Below are 21,962 nucleotides of genomic sequence, written 5' to 3'. Positions count from 1 at the left end.
CCATTTCAAAACCCTTCATTAATAACAGTTGCGGGAATCTACATTGGTGCCTGGGATAGTGGTGGAGAGTGGTGGTCACTGGTGTGGGATTGTATGACAGAGTGTAATGTCTTTGTTGCTTTTCTCCTTCCTGCTTCTGGGCTAGGTTTCTGTCATCAGTGGAACTTATCTTGGTTTGGATTACATGGGGAAGCAAAACGGAGGTGATGGCGGCATCATCATCAACATGTCATCTATGGCAGGTAAGGATGCTGGTTTTGTTAATAATTATTTATTGGTGATTTGAACCACAAAAGTAGATTGTCACAGTATATACATTAGCATATTGGGTTTGAAACTGAAACTTTAATTTTTGCTTTCTTAATGGCTCTAAAAATTAATTTTATAAATTTTCTATTGCATATCAAAAGTTTGAACTGTTTTTTATTACTGTTAAATTGTGACTCCTTATTTTACTATTTTAAAAATATGTATTTATATATTTTCCCCCCAGTGTTAGTGTTTTTCAAAGGTGGTTGTGAGATTTCTGATGATAATACATGTGGAAGCACCTTTGACAAAATGAAAGTATAAAACAAAGTTAAGGTATCTGTACTCCCATGTGATTTTAGAAAGAATGTGAGGTTTTATTTTTTTATTATTTTTTAAAGATTTTATTTATTTATTTTTAGAGAGAGGGGAGGGAGGGAGAAAGAGAGAGAGAAACTTCTATTGGTTACCTCCTGCATGCCCCCAAATGGGCGGACCTGGCCCACAACCCAGGTATGTGCCTTGACCAGGAATCGAACCAGTGACCTTTAGGTTTGCAGGCCAACCCTCCATCCACTGAGCCACACACACCAGCCAGGGCAGAATGTGGAGTTTTAAAACACATCAGAGGTACTAGTTGGGATATGCTGTCAGGAGGCTGTACTTTACTTCTATTCTCTTAGGTTCTCTGTGTGGGCCTGAGAATTAGGTTGATGTGAGGTAGATTCACTGGAGAAAAGCATACAGATTTTTACATGTACATGGGACCCTCTCGTGGAAAGTGGAAACCCACAGAAGTGGCCCAGAAAGCACTTATGAACGGTGAACAAAGAGAAGCAATTGTGGAAGAGTAACTAAAATATACGGGGAGACTAGAGGAAGAGTTATTTTATTTTAACAAGGTCTATACAGATTTCTCAGCCTTGACTCCCAGTCTCTGATGATAAGAATGTTTCTTTCTCGCTGGTGTAGGTAGGGCATCCTTTACATAGATTTTTAACTCCTGCTTTCAGAAAGAAAAGGGGAGGTACCAGTGCCTTTCTTGCACCCGCTGTTCTTCAAGTCTTTTTACTCCAAAATAATGCTCACTCAAAAACATGGCATATTTGGGGGCGACCTAGTCTGCCACTCGTCAATGTTAAACTGCTGTAATAAATAGACCCAAACACATAATGGCTGAAATATAAGGTACACATAGTTCTCACTCACGCACATCAGCCCAGGCCGAGGTTCTTGCTGCAGGGAACCTCTGCTCTATGCAGTTATTTGGAAAACAAGGCTGGCAGAAGCTCTCTCTTCACCATGGAGCTTTCAAGGTTCACTGTGGCATTGGTGGATTCTTTCTCTCCAATGGAAAGATAACTCTGAGAAGGCACAGCTGCTCTTTTGAACCCCCCTCCCCCACCCAGTAAAGGCAAACTCCACTGCTGCTCATGCTCCAGTGTAGAATTTGACCTCATGGCTCATCTAACCATAAGAGAGTGTGGGAAATGCGGCCTAGCTGTGTGCCTAAGGAAAAAGTAGATTCTTGTGGGCAGTTAATCTCTATCACAACATGCCATCTAAACTGCTTTACTCAGGGCAGAATGATTTACTATCTGCCAATATCATATTACTTGGGTAGGAACTTTTCAAGCAACTTAGCCAGATCCCTCACTTTTAAAATTCTAGGGAAAAAATCAATGGTTCTTGAATAGTTCAAGGGCTCTTAAGAAATTTTAGAATTCTGATCAATAATGACAGCAATTCTAAGCTATTTATATCCAAAACTAGTGAGACCGTCTTAAAATATCTGGTTGATTTCTGTTAGTATGGTCATTTTAGCATGATAGGTGCCCCTGCCCCGTGCCCTGCACCTCCCAGCTCCAGTAGTATCTGGGGAGTCATGTTTGCTGGGACCTGTGACCACACTGGTATCTGATTCTCAGCATTTTTCTCATTCCTCCAGGAATCATTCTCAGATGGTCCTTGAACCACTGAAACCTGCCTCCAATGGAGACTTAGAAATTTCCTTCTGTAGAAGTTCTCAAAAAAAAAAAAAAGACTCATTTTCTGGGTTGCATAAGGTCAAAATGGCATCCCTGAAGTTATTATATAACTAATTCTGTATTTTTTTTCAGGATAATCTAATTATTCTGAATATGACATCCACTTATAAATTATAAAATATATTTTTTAATTTTTTAAGATTTTATTTATATTTTTATTTTTATTTTAGAGAGGGAAGGGAGGGAGAAAGAAGGAGAGAGAGAAATATCAATGTGTGGTTGCTGGGGGCCATGGCCGGCAACCCAGGCATGTGACCTGGCTGGGAATCGAACCTGCGATGCTTTGGTTCACAGCCTGCGCTCAATCCACTGAGCTAGGCCAGCCAAGGCATAAAATATTTTAATTCTAAGAATACATTGAAAGGTAAGAGCATGGGCAACACTGAAGATATTTAACCTCAGAAAGGACCACATTTTAGATGCCAGGAGGCCAAAACCCTAAAGACAAGTTGTCAAGGCTAAATCTACATGGTTTTAAAATAAAACCATGAGAAAAAGTACATACATAATTAGAAAATTAACAAAAAATTAATGTTTTATTTAAAATATAAATGTAAAACAACCTGGGGTAGTAGTGAAGAGAGACAGTCCCATAGATTCTCTCTCTAGAACTAGGAGAGCTAGTAAAGCTTGAACCGTGAATGCTATACAGGGAGCCCCTTGCCCTGTATCCCAAGAGACACTGATTTCTTTTTAGGAAGGCTGGAGGTCCTCAGGATTGGATCAGTTTAGGACTCTGGAAGAAGTTCTGTACCATACAGGAGGCTTACTTGCCATATAGACATAAATAGATAGATGCAATATACTGCCTTTTATCTAATTAGAATATTTAAATATATAATAATTAATATTCATTGAGCACTCACTGTTTACATTATATTGTTTTAAATATTGTGTATGAGATTATCTCATTTAATGTAGCAACCCTATGAAATAGATTTATAATTTCCACTTTATAGATGAGGGAACCGTGGCAGGAGAGTTTGTTTCTTGCAATAGTTTTTCCATCAAAGAAGCAGTAGAGCTGGAATTCTTGTGCAAGCAGCTTAATGAAAGACCTCATATCTAATCACTAGAGTATCTTCTATCTATGGGTTTGTCTATTAATTTCTCCAACTATGTCCATCTTTGCCTGTTAAGTAAAAAGAAAAGAACTACAGCATGATTAAGCCAGTGTAATTTGCTAGTATCTTCAGGCCTCCTCGGCACTGCTTTAATTTTTTTAATGCACTATTGAAATTTTGTTGGGATATATTTATTAACAAGAAAAATACCTTAGCTTTCTTGAGGTCTATGGTCCTTTTTTGTGGAGCAGATATTTCAGAATTAAAGTAAGAATGAAAAATATTAATATATAGTGAATATAACTGATAATAAACCTGTATTATCAATAAAATGGGTATAAATGTAAACCTACACTTCATAGAACAGATAGAACAAATGGCTAATTAACAGCAATAAATGGTCAACCTCATTAGTAATCATAATGATGCAAATGAAAGCCAAAATAAAATGTAACATTTTAGCTATCAGATCAGCATAGGTTTAGTGTAAATACTCATGACTGGCCAGAATGTGGGGAAAAGGGATCATCAAATACTGCTAGTGTATGCAAGCCACTGCTTCAATATGAAAACCACATTACTAAACCTTCAGTGACATCATAAGCTTTTACCCCCATTTGACACACAAAGTAAAGCCCTGCAGACATTTGGGGAGCTTACCAAAGTCTCCAGTCAAAACACGCCATTGAGGAGAGCAATTTAAGGATCATAATTAGAGGTCCACTTCGCTTTGTTGGCTAAGAGTTTGGTATTTATTACACAACCCATACCTGGGTGTTCATTCTCTTCTTACCTGTCTCAGAGCCAATTTTGGGGCCACGCTTGGATCTCTCTCTAATCACACAGATAGAACAATGAGTGGATGTAAATTCAGTGATAAGATTGTTCTGGTTTTAAGTGATCTGTCTTACCACTCTTATAGTTAATGAGTGCCTCAGCATTCCAAACTTCTCCTCCCTCTGATGCTCTACCTGACAGGCAGGGTGACTCTGTTTATGATGATTAAATAGTTTATCTTTGTCCCTTCTACTTGGTTCAGTCCCTTCATCAGTAGGAAGGGAAGCACCCACCCTTCTTATTGCCAGGCCTCCACACCTGGTGCATTTATACTGTTTCCAGTGGCCAACCTGGACAGCCCCTGCTTCCTCTCCACGCACCAGGACTTGGTCACTAAGGAGCCCTCATCTCAATAAGAGTATTACAACGTATTTCATTTTATCCACTCACTATGAACTTCTGTTCTTACCATGATGAGATTGGTTTGACAAAATTCAGAAGTTTGTAATGGTAGAAGATAAATGTCGCTCTCTCTGGCTTTGCACTTTCCTCTGGAACGTTATCAACCATGTCATACCCTGGAAGTCATAGCATGTGGGTAGAGGTCAGATGACCAAAACAGTCTTTGAAGAATTCTAGAGTCAAATTCGTTTTCAACCAGCTTTGTTGAGGTATAATTCACAAAATTGTAGGAAAAGTATTTCTATTGTTTGTTCCCTTTTGGTTTCCAAACTTTCCTTCCTCACAGATTTTTCTTGTTTCCCCCCCACTGCTCACTCTGTTAAAGGCATAGTTGTGGGTTGCATTCAACCCAGCCAGTGTGTCATCACGATCTCGTGCATAGATTCAGTGGAGTCCTTCACTGTCATCGTAAGAACCTTGGCACACTGGTTTGGGCAGAGAAGTTAATGAGTAATGACCACTGACGCAGTCCGAATATCAAATGCAATGAATAAGTTTAACAAACATAGGAGCAGTTAAAGTGGAGGGTGATTCCTCAGCGTATTGAGGGAAGGGCGTGCTCCAGTCTGGAGGCCCGGAAGTTGTTCTGATCATTGTTACCCACGTAGACATTTCTATATGATTTTTAATTTGTAAACATAGTATGGAAATCTGTGCTCGTTTGGTCACATCCATCCTTAACCGTTAAAAGAGAAGTTGGAAGGAACAACAGAGAAGAGTGAAGCCTGGTTTAATGCAGATAATTAAATGTCAGAATTCCCATAAAACATCCCATAAAAATCAAGCATGCTTTTTATATACTTAATTGCTAAAAACTGTGGGAAGGACAAAGTAGTTGTCAGAGGAAAAAGAATTTGCCTATAATCCTGCCTTCCACCTGCCTACATACTCAACTACTGAAGTTTCGGTATTCCGGGGGCATTTGCGCCTCTGGTCACTCAGTGGCATTTTGTGGGAGATCCCATGAGAGCCTTATTTACTCTGAGTTGATATATTAGAGTCTCAAAAAAATATTTGAAGATCATAAAAAATTTTTAGCATGTCTTAAGTAATCAGCCCAGGAACATACTCACATGAGCTATAACTTTTATCTAAAACAATATAATTAGCTTGCAGTTTGTGTTAAGGTGAAACTGCTAAAGTTACTACTTTAAGGAGCAAATTCAAGTTAATCAAACATATGTTGAGCATTTACAGAAAGGAAATGGGGAAATGAAAGTAACTAGGCAAAGTTTCTACCACAGAGCTATATAATCACTATCTTGTATCAATATGGTGGAATGTAATTGGACTCGAGTATCATGACAGACCAGAAATTTCAGGCAAAAAACATCGATCACCTTCCTTCATTTGCAGGCGAAAAATAAAATCACATGGTACTACCTGTGCAACTATGGCTGATATGAGGCACAGGGCCTTCCATAGTTAGCAACTGCCACGTTCCAGGCATTGTGATAAACCATTGGCTCTATGGTATCACATTTAACTTTCACAAGTCCCTATGATGGACGCCAACTTAAAAATCTTCAATTTAGAGTTGAACAACTGATATCAATCAGGCTTCCTCACTTGGAAAATATGGTGAGAATTAGCAGTAGTAATAAAAACAACTTTATTTTGCTATACTTTAGTGTATGTCATAGAATGGATGAACCTACATTTTGGGACATCAGTTGGTCAGATACCAACTATTATGAATAGGTGAGCCCCCTTTCTTGCTGAATGCTGACAAAGTTCTCCATGGGGTTCATTTTGTTGTCTATGGCTTGAAATTACTAAGAAGGCTGACTAAAAGAAATAAGTAGGAAAGATTAACTACTTTCAAATTGGCCTCTTAAGGAATGGATAAAAGATTTAGGGTTTCCTAGCCTGGGGGATAGAAACACTACTAGGAAATGAATAGTTCTGAGAATTTATCATGCATGGATATTGCCTAGGGACTTTGTTCCTGTGCAGATTATGACAGAGGGTCTGGGGTACATTCTAACATTCTACTCCAGGAATTCTGATTCCGGTCCTCCGCCTTCAGTTGCAGGAGCCAGCTCCCAGGTCGCATGGTGATGATCTTTGAGTGGCTAGGAAGCTCGTCTCTGCCTAAGCAATGCCTGAACTTTTAGGGAGGTGGATTTTGGTGGGATATTGGGAGCAGTTTTCTAAGAATTAACTGTTAATTCTTAAAGTTACCTTTCGGGGAAGATTTTAATTATAGAAGATGTAGTAGTTTTATGGAAGCATATGTCACTTTTTATGTCCAGTCACACTTCAAACTTTCTGTGTGATGGCAAACATGAGACTGAGGGGGAAAGCAGCCTCTGATACAATGTTCTGTTTTGTGGGAAAATCACATAATGAGGAAGTTCACCACTCAATTCTGTCAACTGCATGAACATAGATTCTCAGTAGTTCTCCTTTTTACCTCATAGTAGAGAAGTGATGGTTAAAAACAGAAAGATGTGTAGACAATTTTTTTATGGTAAAGAAAATGTGAGGAATTCAGATTTCTGCTTTTTGTCACTTCTGCTAACCTCAAAGATCAGGCAAGGGTCAGTGTCCTTAGATTCTCATTTTATTTTCCTAAGCTGAATTTCTTTAGCATTTCTGTATAGTCTATTTTACAGGATTCCTATTTATTAAAAGACAGTATGTTTTATGATTGCATACAATTGCCCCATCTGAGCAGATTTCAGTTTTTTGCACAATTTTTTGAGCTGTTCATCTTCTATGAGATGTAGAGATTAAAGTTATCTTTTTGAAATATGGGTAGAAAGAATATTAAAGATGAAAGAACAAATATGGCAATGGAAATTATGTTTTATTTTTCTAAATCACTTCCTTATTTCTTCTATAATTACATATGTAATTTTCAGTCATTTATTTTTTTATAATTATCTCATCAGTCTGTGGCCATTTGGTCATATTATCCTGAGTGCTTATAGAAAACATGTCTCTGTTTTGTGGGTAGAATTTTTCCCTCTATTGGTATTGTTTTCTAAATCCACAGTTATGACAGACCTAATAAGCCTGTTACTGACTAGACATGTTCTATTTTGAGGAGAGCCATTTTACAATTCCTCAAGTAAACTTGCAAAATGATGGGCCTAGAATAAGACCGAAAAAAAAAACTATCCCTTTTAAATGTAAGTTACTCATTTTTAAATACAAATAAAAGATTTCTCATGACATTTAATTAAATGACATTTCTTCAGAGACTCCTTTCTCACTGTCACAATCTTTTGTTTTGTTGTTCCTCTTAGATCCTTTTACATCAAGGCAAATGGGTGCCCTGTGAATGTGGGAAATAATTTGCAAGGTTTAAAAAATCCAAATTAATTCCAACAACAAATTGGTCCTGTGTCATTATAGCAGCAAAACTTCCTGAAGTTGAAGAGGATTGTCCTGACTATTAGACCCATAATTGCTACCCTACCCCCGCACCAGGGTTCTTCCCGTGGGTGTTGCACATTTCAGTAGAGTGTTGTTAAATGCTCCTTTGTTGTACTTTGTACTTTAGATGTCCTACATATATAGGTCTTAAATAAATGCACTTCTGTAAATCCTTTTGAACTAGGATTAGCAACGGTTCACAGTTTGCCAAGGTTCCGAAACCAAGCCAAGGTCAGACTCTGTACCAGATTGTGACATTTTATTGCAAAACACACATTTTCCCAAGAAGGTGCAGGTAGATAAATAGATACATAAGTCAATAAAACAAGACTTTAAGATGTTGCTTTTCAAGTAAAAATGTTGAACTTTATACTTTTATAAAAAGAATAGCAAATAGTAGCGCTTAGTATAGGGCAGGCCCTGTTTTCTGTATTTTATGTAAATTAGGTCATTCAAAATTCACAGTAGTGATTATTTATACTCTAGTTCTCAGAAGAAAAACACTGTGGCACACAGCAGCTACTCGTCCAAAGCCAACGTAGCTCCTTGTGGTGGGTTGAGGGTGTGAGCTCAGTGAGCCTGGCACCCAGAGTCCAAAACCACTGTGTTGTAATCCCTCTTGATAAACTTGATTAAGAGGACATTTTTTAAACAGCTGAACATTATAAGTAACATTCTGGTAAAACGGTGCTCCTCCCATTGGTTCTATATGTTTCAATTGACTGCATTTAAAACAATATTTTCATTTTATTTGGCACTTAATTGGTGCCAAACACATATTTCTAAGGTGGTTCACCCCTATAAAACCTTTTGAATTAGCACACACTGTATTTTAGGAAAGAAAACAAATTGGGCATTAAAAAATCCAAATTTCCTTCTCTGGAGTTCCATACAGAGTGAGAGACCCCAGCTGGAGACCTGGAATTTAAATCTGAGAAGTTTGTGTGCATGTGGAGATGATAGATAGATAGATAGATGATAGGTAGGTAGGTAGATAGATAGATAGATAAGAAGGGAGGAGGAAGGGAAACAGGGACCTTGAGAGAATGAATTTAATCCCAGAGAATGGATAAGGTCACCTAGGGAAAGAGGGTGCATAGAGAAGCAGAGGGCCAGGGACCGCTCTGGAGTTCCCCAGCATATCCATGGGAATGGTCAAGGGGAAGGAGCCAACAAAGGACAGGAGAAGGAGCTGCTGGTTAAGATCTGTTTGCCTGGAGTCGGCAGATGAAGGCCTCCTTAGAGTGGGCTGTGGAGCAAATGGGAGGTGAGGCATAGAGATGATGACTATACTAACTCTTCTGGGTACCTTTTGTTGCCAAGAGAAATGGTGTGGTAGCTGCAGAAAGATGTGAGACCAAGAAAGAGATACTATTTTCAGATGAGTGATACTGACACCTGTTCATACCTTAAAGAGAGTGATTCTCATTTGATTCTCCACTTGATAACACTGGCCACTCTAGGTCTGTTAAAATACTGTTATCCTTAATTTCTATGACCCAACATTTAGCTTGTTTCTTTTTTTTTTTACTTCCACCTGCTCCTCTTTCTCTTTCTTGCTCTCTCTTTATTGAATATATTGGGGTGACATTGGTTAATAAAATTATATAGGTTTCAAATGTACAATTTTATAATACATAATCTGTATATTATATTGTGTGTTCGCCACCCACAGTCAAATTTCCTTCCATCAGCATTTATCCCCCCTTTACCCTCTTCTACCGCCCCTACCCCCTTTTCCCTCTGATCATCACCATACGGTTTGTTTTCTGAGTCTGTGAGATTTGTTATTGTTGTTGTTGTTGTTGTTTTATCTTTTAATCCCTTCACCTTTTCTCTCTTTTGCTTGGCTACTCTCCTCTACCAGAGAGGTCTGTCCTATGTAGTTCTGTAAGCTGTAAACTGCGCAAACATTAGGGGTGCTGTTTATACGAACTACCACATGAGCGGTGTCCCTGGACTCACACTGTGCACGGTCGGCATACTTGGCACAGTTCTCTGCATTGGCCTTTATTACCAGCATTAGAACACAGTTTTACCTGAAGCACATAGAAACATTATGTGTTGGGGTATGGGTTTAAGGTAACAAGTATGGCTAATTGATACTGAAGCTGAACCCGATTAGCAATAGTCCTATACCTGTGGAGGGAAAATGTGTCTTGAGATCCAATAGAAAATGATTTCTGAAAATTTTTCATTTCAACTAAAATCATTGTCACAAAAAAGCTTGAAAAAGAGCTCTTCTCCCCCCATTTAACCTACTTTTTCAAAGCAGCAAACTGAGATAGAGATAGTAAATCTCTACATTTACTATCCAGTCAGACTTTACTATTAAAGTCAGTTGAGCTCCTTGAACCTGAGTCTTGGCTTCTCACCTTCTTCCCTGAACAACATGAGTTTCAACACCTGCTCCAGCTTCTCTACAAACCACCTGACCCTGGGCTACATGAAGTCACCCACCCACCGGGCCTGGCTGACATCTGTGCAGGCACTGGGGGTTCAGGCCCCAGGTCTCTGTGTCCCGCTCCACCAGCATGCAGGACAGCTGGGGCCTGGGAGCTTGGCTTCGGAGATGGTCGGGGTCTGGTGGGCATAGGGGGCATCCAGAGTGAGAAGGAAACTATGCAATACCTGAATGTCCACCTGGCCTCCTGCCTGCAGAGGGTGAGAGGCTAATAATTGGAGACTGGAGAGCAAAACCTGGGAACACCTGGAAAAGAAGGGACCCCAGGTCAGAGGCTAAAGGCATTATTTCAAGACCAACCACCAAGGACCTGAGGGCTCAGATCTTTGCAAGCTCTGTGGACTATGCCCACACATCATTCTGCAGATTGACAGGCAGGCAGCAAGTGCCTGTCTTGCTGCTGATGACTTCAAAGTTAGTAAGAGACAGAGCTGGCCATGTGCCATTCTGTACAGAGTGACATCAGTGAGCTCTGAAAGGTGACCATTATCACTCTGCTGCAGCTGGAGCCAGAGATTGAGGCTCTGAAAAGAGCTGCTCTTCATGAAGAACCACAAGGAGGAAGTAAATGGTAAAAAAAATTCCAGATTGCCAAGCTGGGTTGACTGTGGAGTTGGATGACTCCAAATCTCAGGACCTCGGCAAGATCATGGCAGACATCTGGGCCCAGGATGACGAGCTGGCTCAAAAGAACCAAGAGCATCTAGACAAATACTGGTCCCAGCAGACTGAGAAGAACACCACAGTGACCGCTGAGATAGGAGCTGCTGAGATGACACTCATGGAGCTGAGATGTTCGGTCTGGTCCTTAGAGATCAACCTGGACTCGAAGAGGAATCTGCAGGCCAGTTTGAAGCACAGCCTGAGGGATGTGGAGATGCGCTATGTCATGCAGATGTAACAGCTGAGTGGGATCCTGCCTCACCTAGAGTCAGAGCCACCCCAGACCAGGCCAGAGGGGCAGTGCCCAGGAGTGTGAGGCCCTGCTACACATCAAGATCAAGCCAGAGACAGATCACCACCTACCGTCGCCTGCCGGAAGAAAGGGAGGGCTTCCATCTTGGTGATGCTCTGGACAGCAGCAACTCTATAATCCATCCAGAAGACCACAAAGTGGTGTCTGAGGCCAGTGACACCAAAGTTCAGAGGCATTAACGCAGCAGAAGTGGGGCAGGCAGCCAAAAAAAGTTCAGAGATCCTTGGAAAAGAAAGAAGGAAGAGAGTCAGTTGGCAAGTTGGGAAAAACACTGCAGATTGCTAACTCATCCTACCTGTTGGAAACATAAGAAGCAACAATTAAAATTCTACGTGTACTGTAGATGTAAAAGCTATTTATCTAAATTAATTCCAACTTTCCTAAATAATTGGAAAATACCTTTTTACTTATAATTCTCCTAACTATAAAGAACCCACATATCTATCAACAGGTGAATGTACATACAATTGATGAGGTTAACCTTCCACTGAAATAGTGTTCACAAAAAAAAAAGAAAAATAAGCTATTGATACACACTGCCATATGAATGAATCTCAAAATAATTACCCTGAGTAAAAGAAGTCAGACAAAAGTTTTTGCTGTATGATTACATTTATATAAACTTCCAGAAAAGGCAAACTGATGTACTGTGACACAAAGCAGCTGATCGGTGGCAGGCTAGGGGGAGGGAGAAGGCCACAAGGAAGGGGTGACAAAGGGACATGAGGAAACTTAGGGCGACAGATATGTTCATTATGCTAATTGTGGTTGTGGTTTCATGGTGGACCCATATGTCAAAACTTTTATTGTATGTTGGTAATACCTCAACTTCTGCATATCTAAAATTAATTCATGAAGCCTTTGCTCTAATATCAGAAAGTGAAACTATGCAAGAGTAAATCTGTGGCAGGATAGCAATGAAAATGTCATTAGAACATTACAACAACATTCATAAAACCAAGTGCCATTTTAAAAATGCAAATTCCTTCATGTTCTGGTTGCATTTTCAGCTCTACCTTTAAAGGAAAGTGTATGTCTTGTGCTTGCTTCTTAAACAGAAACAACATAAACAGTATTTGATTCATTGCAGTCCTGTGACACTTTGAACTAGCTCAGGTTCAGAAGTTCAGTACCTCGACATACATGACAAAACTTCATTCCAAATTCATCCTTGACAACATTTAGGAACAGCGGCCTTATGCTTTTTACAGCGGTGTCAACTAGCTTATCTCTGATGAAGGTCGCTCTGCATTTCCTGCAGCTGGTGAACACCACCCCACAAGCACACTGCCTTTGAGAAATGTTTAAGGAGAAGGTAAAACAGCAACTAACTTAGGGAGTAAGAAGCAGCAATGTCTGGTGCAGCTATTTATTGCCTGTATCTCAGCTCCTAATACAACTGTGCACCCTGTGCAGGCATCATGACTGCTTGATGACTGATTTTGCCAAACTTAATTAAATTACACATTTTAATTAACTTCAAAACAAAACAAGATGAGAACTACCTGTTATAGTACTTTGAGATCACTGGGTGGATGCACAATGTGTGAACTATCATTCTCAGGCTTTAAACTGCTCTTGGGAAAACATAGTTTATAAATTGAGACCTGGCAGGCACCCAGGGAGTGGTTAAGGTCTGCATTTATGGCTGAACGTTGGCACAACATGCTCAGCTGATTGGTGGTGTTCTGGGACTAGTTAGCTGGGCAGAGATGAGCATGCCTCAGCGGAATAATTGAGTATTACGAGCATGACATTTGGTGGTAATAACATTAGAGTAATCAGGGATCGCTGTTTCTTGACTCAGAAATCACAAATTTCACAACATGTGAACATTGGTTACTTAAGAAATTAGTTAAAAAGCAAAATATACAAATGGCTCCAGTTAAAAGTCTTACTGCTGATTAGATGGAGAATTGACAATTATGAGAAACAAGCTTGATGGCAACAGTTACTACTGTAAAATGTGCTTTCCTTGTTGTTTAATGGGGGCAGGGGGATTGGAACCCAGAGGTAGGGGAGAAAAATGCTATACTGCCATGATACTGCTTTTTCCCCCAGGCCATGAAATGAATCATATTTTTGATTAGTCACTATTGTGTATATGTAGGAAATTAAATACTAACATCGCTTGACTTCTGTTGTCGAGTACATGATGATGCAAGGAAATAAAACAGTACCATAGATTTTTATTTCTGATTTTCTTTTCTGAGGTCATAGGGCAAGAAGATCTAGGCATTCTTACAGATTAAAATGAAAAGGAGTTAACTTTTAATTTTCTTAAATACTTTGAGGTGTGACTGTTGACAGGGAAATGCATACTAATTTATAATGAAGACAAATAATAATCCCTAAATTCCACTTGAGCAATTTAAACCTCTTAAGTCACTTGGAAGTCTTTAAAAAATGTAGAATACATACTCTTAAAAATCTAGACTGAAAAACTGAAAAGTAGATGGTAACTTACTGAACTTAAATATGATTCTCTTTATAGCATTGACTTCTCTTGACAGAAAGTCACAGAGTCAGAAAACCTTACATAGCACTCTCGGCTGCCTCTCTAGGCTGTAACTTACCTGCCATGAATTCTGGACAGTGCAGTAGATAGAGGTTATGGAAGGAACAAACCCTGCTAAGACTAGTGAGTTTTACAAAGCTGTCTGGTAATTATTTTGGTGTATTTTCTAGATCAATTTTTAAATGAACAGACACAAATTATTCATTTGCATAGCAATTATTGGGTTCCGTCTGCTTATTGTTTAATAAAATTGTTTCAATTTTGTGTTTGTTTTAGGACTCCTGCCAAGTGGACAACAGCCTGTTTACTCTGCTTCCAAGCACGGTGTAGTTGGATTCACGCGCTCGGCAGCGGTGAGAATATAACACCCAGTATCTCCTTTCCTCTCTCTACTTATATGTACCATGAGTTCTATCCAATCAAGAGGAATAAATTCTGAATTCAATACATCTGAGTAAAAGATGGAAAAATATTATACTTCAATCTTTTATAAAAAAATAGTATCAGATCACATGAAAAAGGACCAAAAAAACCCAGATAATTTTAAAATGAGGTAGAGTCTAGGTGCAGTATGTTATTGAAAAATATCCTCAGGCTGGCCCTGGCTGGCGTAGCTCAGTGGATTGAGCGTGGGCTGCGAACCAAAGTGTCGCAGGTTTGATTCCCAGTCAGGGCACATGCCTGGGTTGCAGGCCATGGCCCCCAGCAGCCAGACATTGATGTTCCTCTCTCTCTCTCTCTCCCTCCCTTCCCTCTCTAAAAATAAATAAATAAAATCTTTTAAAAAATCTTAAAAAAAAGAAAAATATCCACAGGCTAAATAATAGGAAAAAAGTCTTTAATTTTAAAATTGACTCCAAATCTAAGCCATATTAGCTTCAGCCTTCCTTAAGTAGAATTTTCAGTGTGCTCAGTAATGAGCTTAGACTTTATTCAAAATGAAACCATCAATGGGATTTTTTATACACAGCGTGGCAAGGTCAGATTTCTATTTCAGCGAGACCATTCTGGCTGCTGTTTAGAGAGTGTGTGGAGAGGACGGGTGTAGGAGAGGCGAGGACATTGGGAGGTCCCGGCCATGGTGAGTCTAGAGGAGACAGAGAGAGAGACCAGACAGATGGAGAGACACATAGTAATGACACAAGAAATACTCAGGTTAAATAAAACACATCTGTGACCAGTACATGTCTGATCTGAAAAGGAAGATAAGCAGCTCTCACAATCTTCATTTAAATTGATTGGAAATTTTAAATTAATTTCCAAGGACTTAATCTTTAATTCAATATTTAATGAATACATAAAGGTGTTAAAAAAAACAAAATAAATCTCAAAGACCAGAAATCTCCTATTTACAGTTATAAGACTGGAAATTTGTACAATCAATTCTTATTTCTGGTACTTAATGTTCGATAAAATCACTTGCAAACATTGAATTAGAGAAGTTCCTTCGAGCCTCTGGTCACAGCATTTTGATCAGTCAGTCAAAACATATGCGAATTTCTGTTTAAAGTTTCCCTTGAGTTTCTGTTTAACAGTGCCTTATTTAATATGTGTGGTATTGACATTGAACTCAGCCAACAGCACTTACATCTCAGGCTTGCATTTTCTCTGTGAGGCACATCACAGCCTTCTTAGGAACGCCTGACAGCATTTCAACATTGTGCTTGGGATGGGGAGCATTTTAAATAACAAAATCACAAACAAAAAGCACAAAAATGAGAAAAGCATGGACTAAATACACCGTGAAAAGGACACTTGTTTGTAGTTAGAAGAGCCGAAAGGAGAAAACAGTGTGTTGTTTTGTTTGATCTCAGCTGGAACATTCGCATTGGGCAACTCACATTTCTCACTGCTCCTTGCCTGTCCACAGATGACCCCAAAAGCTCCACGCCTATTGATTTTGGGGGGTTACAAATAAATTTTAGTACGTAATTTTAGTATGTGAACAAAGAGACTCTTCAAACAATCAAGTACATTTTATTTTACAAATAGTTCAAATAAAATCAATAGGTTGAAAATTAAGCCAAAGATTGTTAGTCTGAAGATACTTAAATTGCCTTCCAGATAATTAAGAGTATCTTTACAATCAAGGTCCTAAAACTTTCCATTAACAATATCTTTTAAGCAAATATTCTCTTATACAACACCCATTTTTTAAACAAAACTTGAGATATTAATTTTAAGCCTCAGCTTCTTACCTTCAGGCTCTTGCAGAGTTCAATAGATAAGAATAACTTAGATAATTGTTTTCAGGAGTTGTCTAGTAATATTGATTTTTTAAAAATTAATTAGGTGAGGCCTTCAGGAGTTAATTCAGCACTTTAGATACAAATTCTTTTACTTTTCACTACCCGCCAACTGTAATATTGTCATTATTATGAGGCCAGAAGGATATCTGATTAGTACTTTTCTTATCAGAATCTTTTGAAGAGCTTTAATTATGCTTGTCCTATGCTCTGCATTTATAAAACTACCCAAACCTGCAACCTTCTATTTTCAATTGGTAGGTGACTGCTAATCTTATGAAAAGTGGTGTGAGAATAAATGCCATTTGCCCAGGCTTTGTTAATACCCCGATCCTCGAAACCATTGAGAAAGAAGAAAACATGGGACCCTATATAAAATATAAGGATCACATCAAGGATCAGATGAAATTCTTTGGGGTTATGGAGTAAGTAAAACTATACCTACCTTTTTTATATGATGGAGCAAAATACTATCTACACGTAAGCAATAGAAAGGGAGAAATGAGGTTTTAAATTTGAGGAACAAATGCAAGCTTCAAAGTTTTGGTTTGGCAAACTCTTAAAAGAAAATATTCTTCCTGGGTTTCTGAATAGACTATGCTTCCACATTATGAATTTTGCTTGAAGATATAGACAATGTATCATTAATACCTTCAACCATAATCAGATACTGTTTAAAAAGGTGATGTTTTCTTACCTTTACAAGCAATGATTCCCTATCTGCCTAAATTCCAAGCAATATTTACATGTAGCCTTTGTGAAATTTCATATGGTTCCCTAACTTCAACCATTTTCATAATGAACAATGGATCATCACACAAGTTCAGTGAACAGTGTGTGAGTTAGAGTGGTTGGAGTTTCCCAGTACAAAGTCGTAGCTATCGCACTGATGGAATCAGACCATCTGGGATCAAATCCTGGCTCCACTTCTGACCATGAACTTATCCATCGAGCTCAGTTTTCTCACATGTAAAAGAGGGCTAATACTAAAACAATCTTCGGGGAGTTTTGAAAGTCCACAAATAAGTTGGTACATGTAAAGATACAGCAACAGATCAGTAACAGACATTCAATAAATGGTAGCTATAATTCTTATTTCTACTCTAATAACATTTTTATCTGGCAAGTCTACAATATACTGATAGGATAAAGATGAAAAAATAATATTTTTGTCAATGTAAATAATAAATATAAATTCATAAAACCTTCCTGTCCACGTGACGGAAGTTTAGGCATGGGAATCTACCCCCCAAATTTATCATATAATTTAGTTAATACCAAATGGAGAAAAGAGAATGGGGGTAACAATAGCTTCCTGATACACATTTTCCTATTACATATTAAAGGTGGTAGATTATTCAAAAGCAACTCAAAAATGAAGGGAAAATTATGCCTGTATCTTTCATTTTAAAACACCAGTGTTTCCTTTGCTTTTAGCCCATCAGTGATTGCCAATGGATTAATAGCACTCATCGAAGATGATGCTTTAAATGGCGCTATTATGAAGATCACAAATGCTAAGGGGATTCATTTTCAAGACTACGATGCAACACCAGTGCATGTGAAAGCTCAGTGAACATCTTCTGCATCAGCCATCTCTGCAAATAAACACAAGCGGCTTATACTCAGACCATATCTTCATTTGAATATAGTTTTTTAAGTAAAATGTTATTATTTTACTCTTGCCTTCATGCATTTGATGTTAATTTTTCCTATGCAATTAGTCAAGTATACAGATTCAAAAATAGAAACCATCAAAAATATAATATGGACCAAAGCTAGATTTTGATTCTTATAGTTCGAGTAATGATTACGACAAAGGATATTCAAGGAATATTCTGCTTTTCAGAAAATGTATTTAAATCTGTGGTTCATAAATATTAATGTTTTTCAGAACATCATTTTAAAGGAGATACTTGAATGTTATTGAAATCAAGCCAGATGTAAAAAAACCCACTCGTTTCAATATTAGCATTTTAAAACAGTGAGGCTACTTTCAATGGCAAATCTTTAGTAACGATAACTTTTATTTATATGCCATCTTTCAGCTGAACAGTTCAGATCTTTAAAAATGTGACACATTTAGGGGCCAGTAGTTAAGGAATAAATTACAGTGTCATGTATCCTAGATGAAAAATCTGATGTATGGAAAAATGACGGAATGTAACTGGCTGAGATGTTGATTCACAGCTCAGCTTCCCATCTGGGAAGACATTTCTTTCCTCTTTGCTTACTTTAAGAACTTTCATTGATTCCAAGAATCTCAGGAATGAAATTTTTAACAGTTACAGCAAAAAGGATAGTTGTTGCTCCTAAAATGTTATGTTTAAGATATGCCCATTAAGAAAAAAAAATGTTATTTTTTTCAGATTACTTCTTTGTTTATTTGTACCAACTTCAAAAGTGCCTACCTGATGATTAAACTTTTTTTTCTAATCTCCAGAAATTCTTTAGCGTTCTATCTCTAGCTATGAAGAAGAGGAAACCAATTTTGTCACAGCCTGAACATGTTCAAAGCCATAATCACAAGAGGTAAAAATAACTGTGATTTTTTTTTCTGTTTTCTGTCAGGGATTTTAAGATACAATCATTAATTACACCCACATTAGGCAACCCTATTTGCAAGCAATAATTAATGCTAATAATAGCAAAAGCACAACATTTTTATTCAACCATTTCTTCTTATCATTTATAGAAAATACAAAATAGGAATATTGTATAAGTGATTCACCCTGTCAGCTAACTTTAGAGCTCTCAGCTTGGAACAAAATCCGTCCATGGGAGATGAATACGTACTTCCTAGAGATGCTGGAGTGCTGCCGCGTGTTGCTCTGTTGTAATTCTGCATAGAGAACAAACTGTTTACTTCTAAGAAGGAATTTGAATACGAATAACAGTTGTCTAGCTCTTTACATAATGTTTTTTTAAAATTTATTTATTTTCAGAGAGGGAAGGGAGGGAGTTAGAGAGAGAGAGAGAAACATCAATGTGCGGTTGCTGGGGGTCATGGCCTGCAAGCCATGCATGTACCCTGACTGGGAATCGAACCTGCGACACTTTGGTTCACAGCCTGAGCTTAACATAATGTATTTTTTAAAACACACCAAGGAATGAACATCAGCGAACATCTAATAAAGTTATGTGACTAGGCACAGACTTGCTCATGCATTGTGGCAGTCACCAATTAGTGAATGATATGGGTACTATATGTGGTGGACATATCTAGTGGACAATATCACTTATTGTCTATATCTTTCAACTGTAATGTTCAAAGTTGTAACTGAAACTTTTCATTTATGGATAACTCTTTGCATTGGCAGCTTTCTGTATACTTTCTACTTTGATTTTTTTTGCCAAATCCATAAACTATGTCGACATTTAACACTGAGTAGAATTGAAAAATATAATTTATATTTTAAAAAGTTCTTTTACATTGAAATTTATCTTCTATAAATAGCTTTAAATGAATCTATAATGTTATATGATATCTCTATGTACTGGTTGAGAAAATAAATATTAAATTTGGGAGGAGATTTGTTTCCTTAATTTTTTTTTCAGTGAAAGTTCTAATGTGAATAATATGTATTTTTTAAATAAATAAAGTGGGGCTTGCAGAGCAGCAAAACTAAAGATGTGTGGATATTAAAAAAAGGTTGAGATTTGATAATGACATTGAAATATCCAACTCATTATTATTTTTATAGAAAAATAATTTTAGGTACTTGTAGTACCATTGAAGATACAAGTGATTATGTAATGACCTCTGTCTGGTTTTGCTCTATTTGTTCATAAATTTAGGATACCAAGGAGATCTGAAAATGTACATTTTTAATAAAATATAAACCCTTTCACATACTAAATAGCATCTGCTAGGTAGCTTTTTTTTACATTAGAATTTCAAAAGACACTTTTGCAGGTGCTCTGGAAAAGGAGACTGGACCCAAAGTCACAAATTTTGTCATCAGTCCTCCCCCATCTCCATCCTCTCGTTGGCTCTGCTCCTAGGCAGCTTTCTCCATGCAGTGCTTCCACGATCTACAGCCTGATCCTCACCAGCTTCCAATCTGGCAAAACAAGAACTTGTTTTTGGCACCAGAGCTCATTTGCCTTTCTTAGCCCGAGTGACTATTACTGAGGTATCCTTTGTAGTCAGAGATGGCTACTCTACTTGACCAGCACCAAATGACGTGCCCCCCCCCCCCACCAGAGCTGTTAGAATTGGAGAGCATTGGGGAACACATAAGGTGGGCAGGATATTGGCCTGAACCCTACGGAGTAATAAAAGGAAAGGGATAATTTCTAAGGGGCAAATTATGCTGCCATTACCAGAAAGGAGGTGAATATAGGCTGAGCTCAGAAAAACAAGGGATAGCCTCTGAGGAAGAAGACAAGAGTGAACAAAAGATTAGTTTTGCCTTAATCTTAGATAAATTTTCAGAGATAATCATGGTTCTTATGTCTAGACCCATGTTTTTCAGACAGTATGCATCATATTGTCATATGGATAACAGCATATTGGATGGGATGTGACAGACTAGAAGAAGATGAGTGGAAATGCAGCAGGCAGCTCATGCGTGTATGGTTGTGCTCATTCTCCATGTAAAATATATTTCTTACTGTTGGTCAAAGCGAAAGGGTTCAAAAGCTACTTGTTTTAATATTGACTGCAATCCTTGCCTCTAGATCTCCTTCATTTCTGAATTTCTGACTATGTTATCATTTTAATCCTGTAGTTCCATTCAAATTTCTTAGCACCACTTCTAATCACTCTTACTAAAATTTCATCATCAGTATATAATTACATTGAATTCTGGTAGGAATTTGGAAGTTTAACTTTGAAACATGAAACTATCCTTTCAAGTAACACTTCTACCCATATATTCACTCATTCAACAAATTTAATTACTGAACAATTTGGGGGGCAAAATTTATATACACATTTTAATATAAATGTGTTCTATGTAAACATTAGTGCAGACGTATATTGATTAAGGTCTGGTCTGGAAAATGGCACCAAAATCTGAAGAAATCTACTGGTTACTTCCAAAAGTATTGGAAGAGAAGTAAAGAGCCAAACATGGAATGATGATACAACTTAGGGTCAACTGGAAACCAAAAATGACTAGGTATTCTGTCCCCCAAAATGATTTATTGAGCAAAAATAAAGGATTGCAATCCAGAGCACACAGACATGGTGAGCAATATGTACACACTGCCCCCAGACGAAAGTAGAGAAGGAGCGTGTAGAAGGGAAAAGGAAATAAGGGGGTGGACAGTACAACCATAGAGCTCTGCTGAAATATAGGGTTCCTCCTATAGGATTCCCGTGATGACACAGACTACTTTTATTTGAAATTGCACTGGGTGGTCTATTCAATGAAATCAGGCAATGAAAGGAAATGGCACTGTAAAAATTGGAAAAGAAAAACTATCATTATTTGCAGTGGAGATAAGTATTAATATACACAAGTCCAAGAGACTTAAATATTAGAATTCATGATGACTTTAGCAAATGTTATAGATTAAAAATATGACCACAATTCTTTGTAGCTTCTCTCAATAAGAGGCAGAGTCTATCTCTTCATCCTCTGAATATGGGTTGACCTTGTGACCTCCTTTGTCAGAACAATGCAGGAGAGTCAACAGTGTGTGATTTCTGAAGAGGGTTTTGAATGCATGCTTCTGCTTCTGTGTGTGGAATCCTGCCATCTCATAAAAAAGCAGAAGGACAACTTGTTGGTGCATGAGAGACCATATAGAGAAAAACCAAAACA

The 21,962-nt window shown here is 38.0% G+C and overlaps 1 protein-coding gene across 2 annotated transcripts in view; it reads left to right on the top strand.

The window, feature by feature from the left end:
• The window catches only part of HPGD (15-hydroxyprostaglandin dehydrogenase), a 28,748-nt gene extending 10,129 nt beyond the window's left edge, over positions 1-18,619 (top strand). For both annotated transcript variants that reach the window (XM_028521959.2, XM_036032012.1), the window contains 4 exons: positions 146-242; positions 14,219-14,295; positions 16,450-16,613; positions 17,626-18,619. In XM_028521959.2, the coding sequence (XP_028377760.1) occupies positions 146-242; positions 14,219-14,295; positions 16,450-16,613; positions 17,626-17,764 (477 nt within the window). In that variant the 3' untranslated portion in view covers positions 17,765-18,619. The remainder of the gene's footprint in view (positions 1-145; positions 243-14,218; positions 14,296-16,449; positions 16,614-17,625) is intronic.
• Positions 18,620-21,962: the final 3,343 nt, after the last annotated feature.

This window comes from Phyllostomus discolor, chromosome 8, assembly GCF_004126475.2.
Source record: "Phyllostomus discolor isolate MPI-MPIP mPhyDis1 chromosome 8, mPhyDis1.pri.v3, whole genome shotgun sequence".
NCBI classification, from domain to species: Eukaryota; Metazoa; Chordata; class Mammalia; order Chiroptera; family Phyllostomidae; genus Phyllostomus; species Phyllostomus discolor.
Note: the sequence above shows the minus strand (reverse complement) of the source record. Positions and strands in the feature narration are given on the sequence as shown.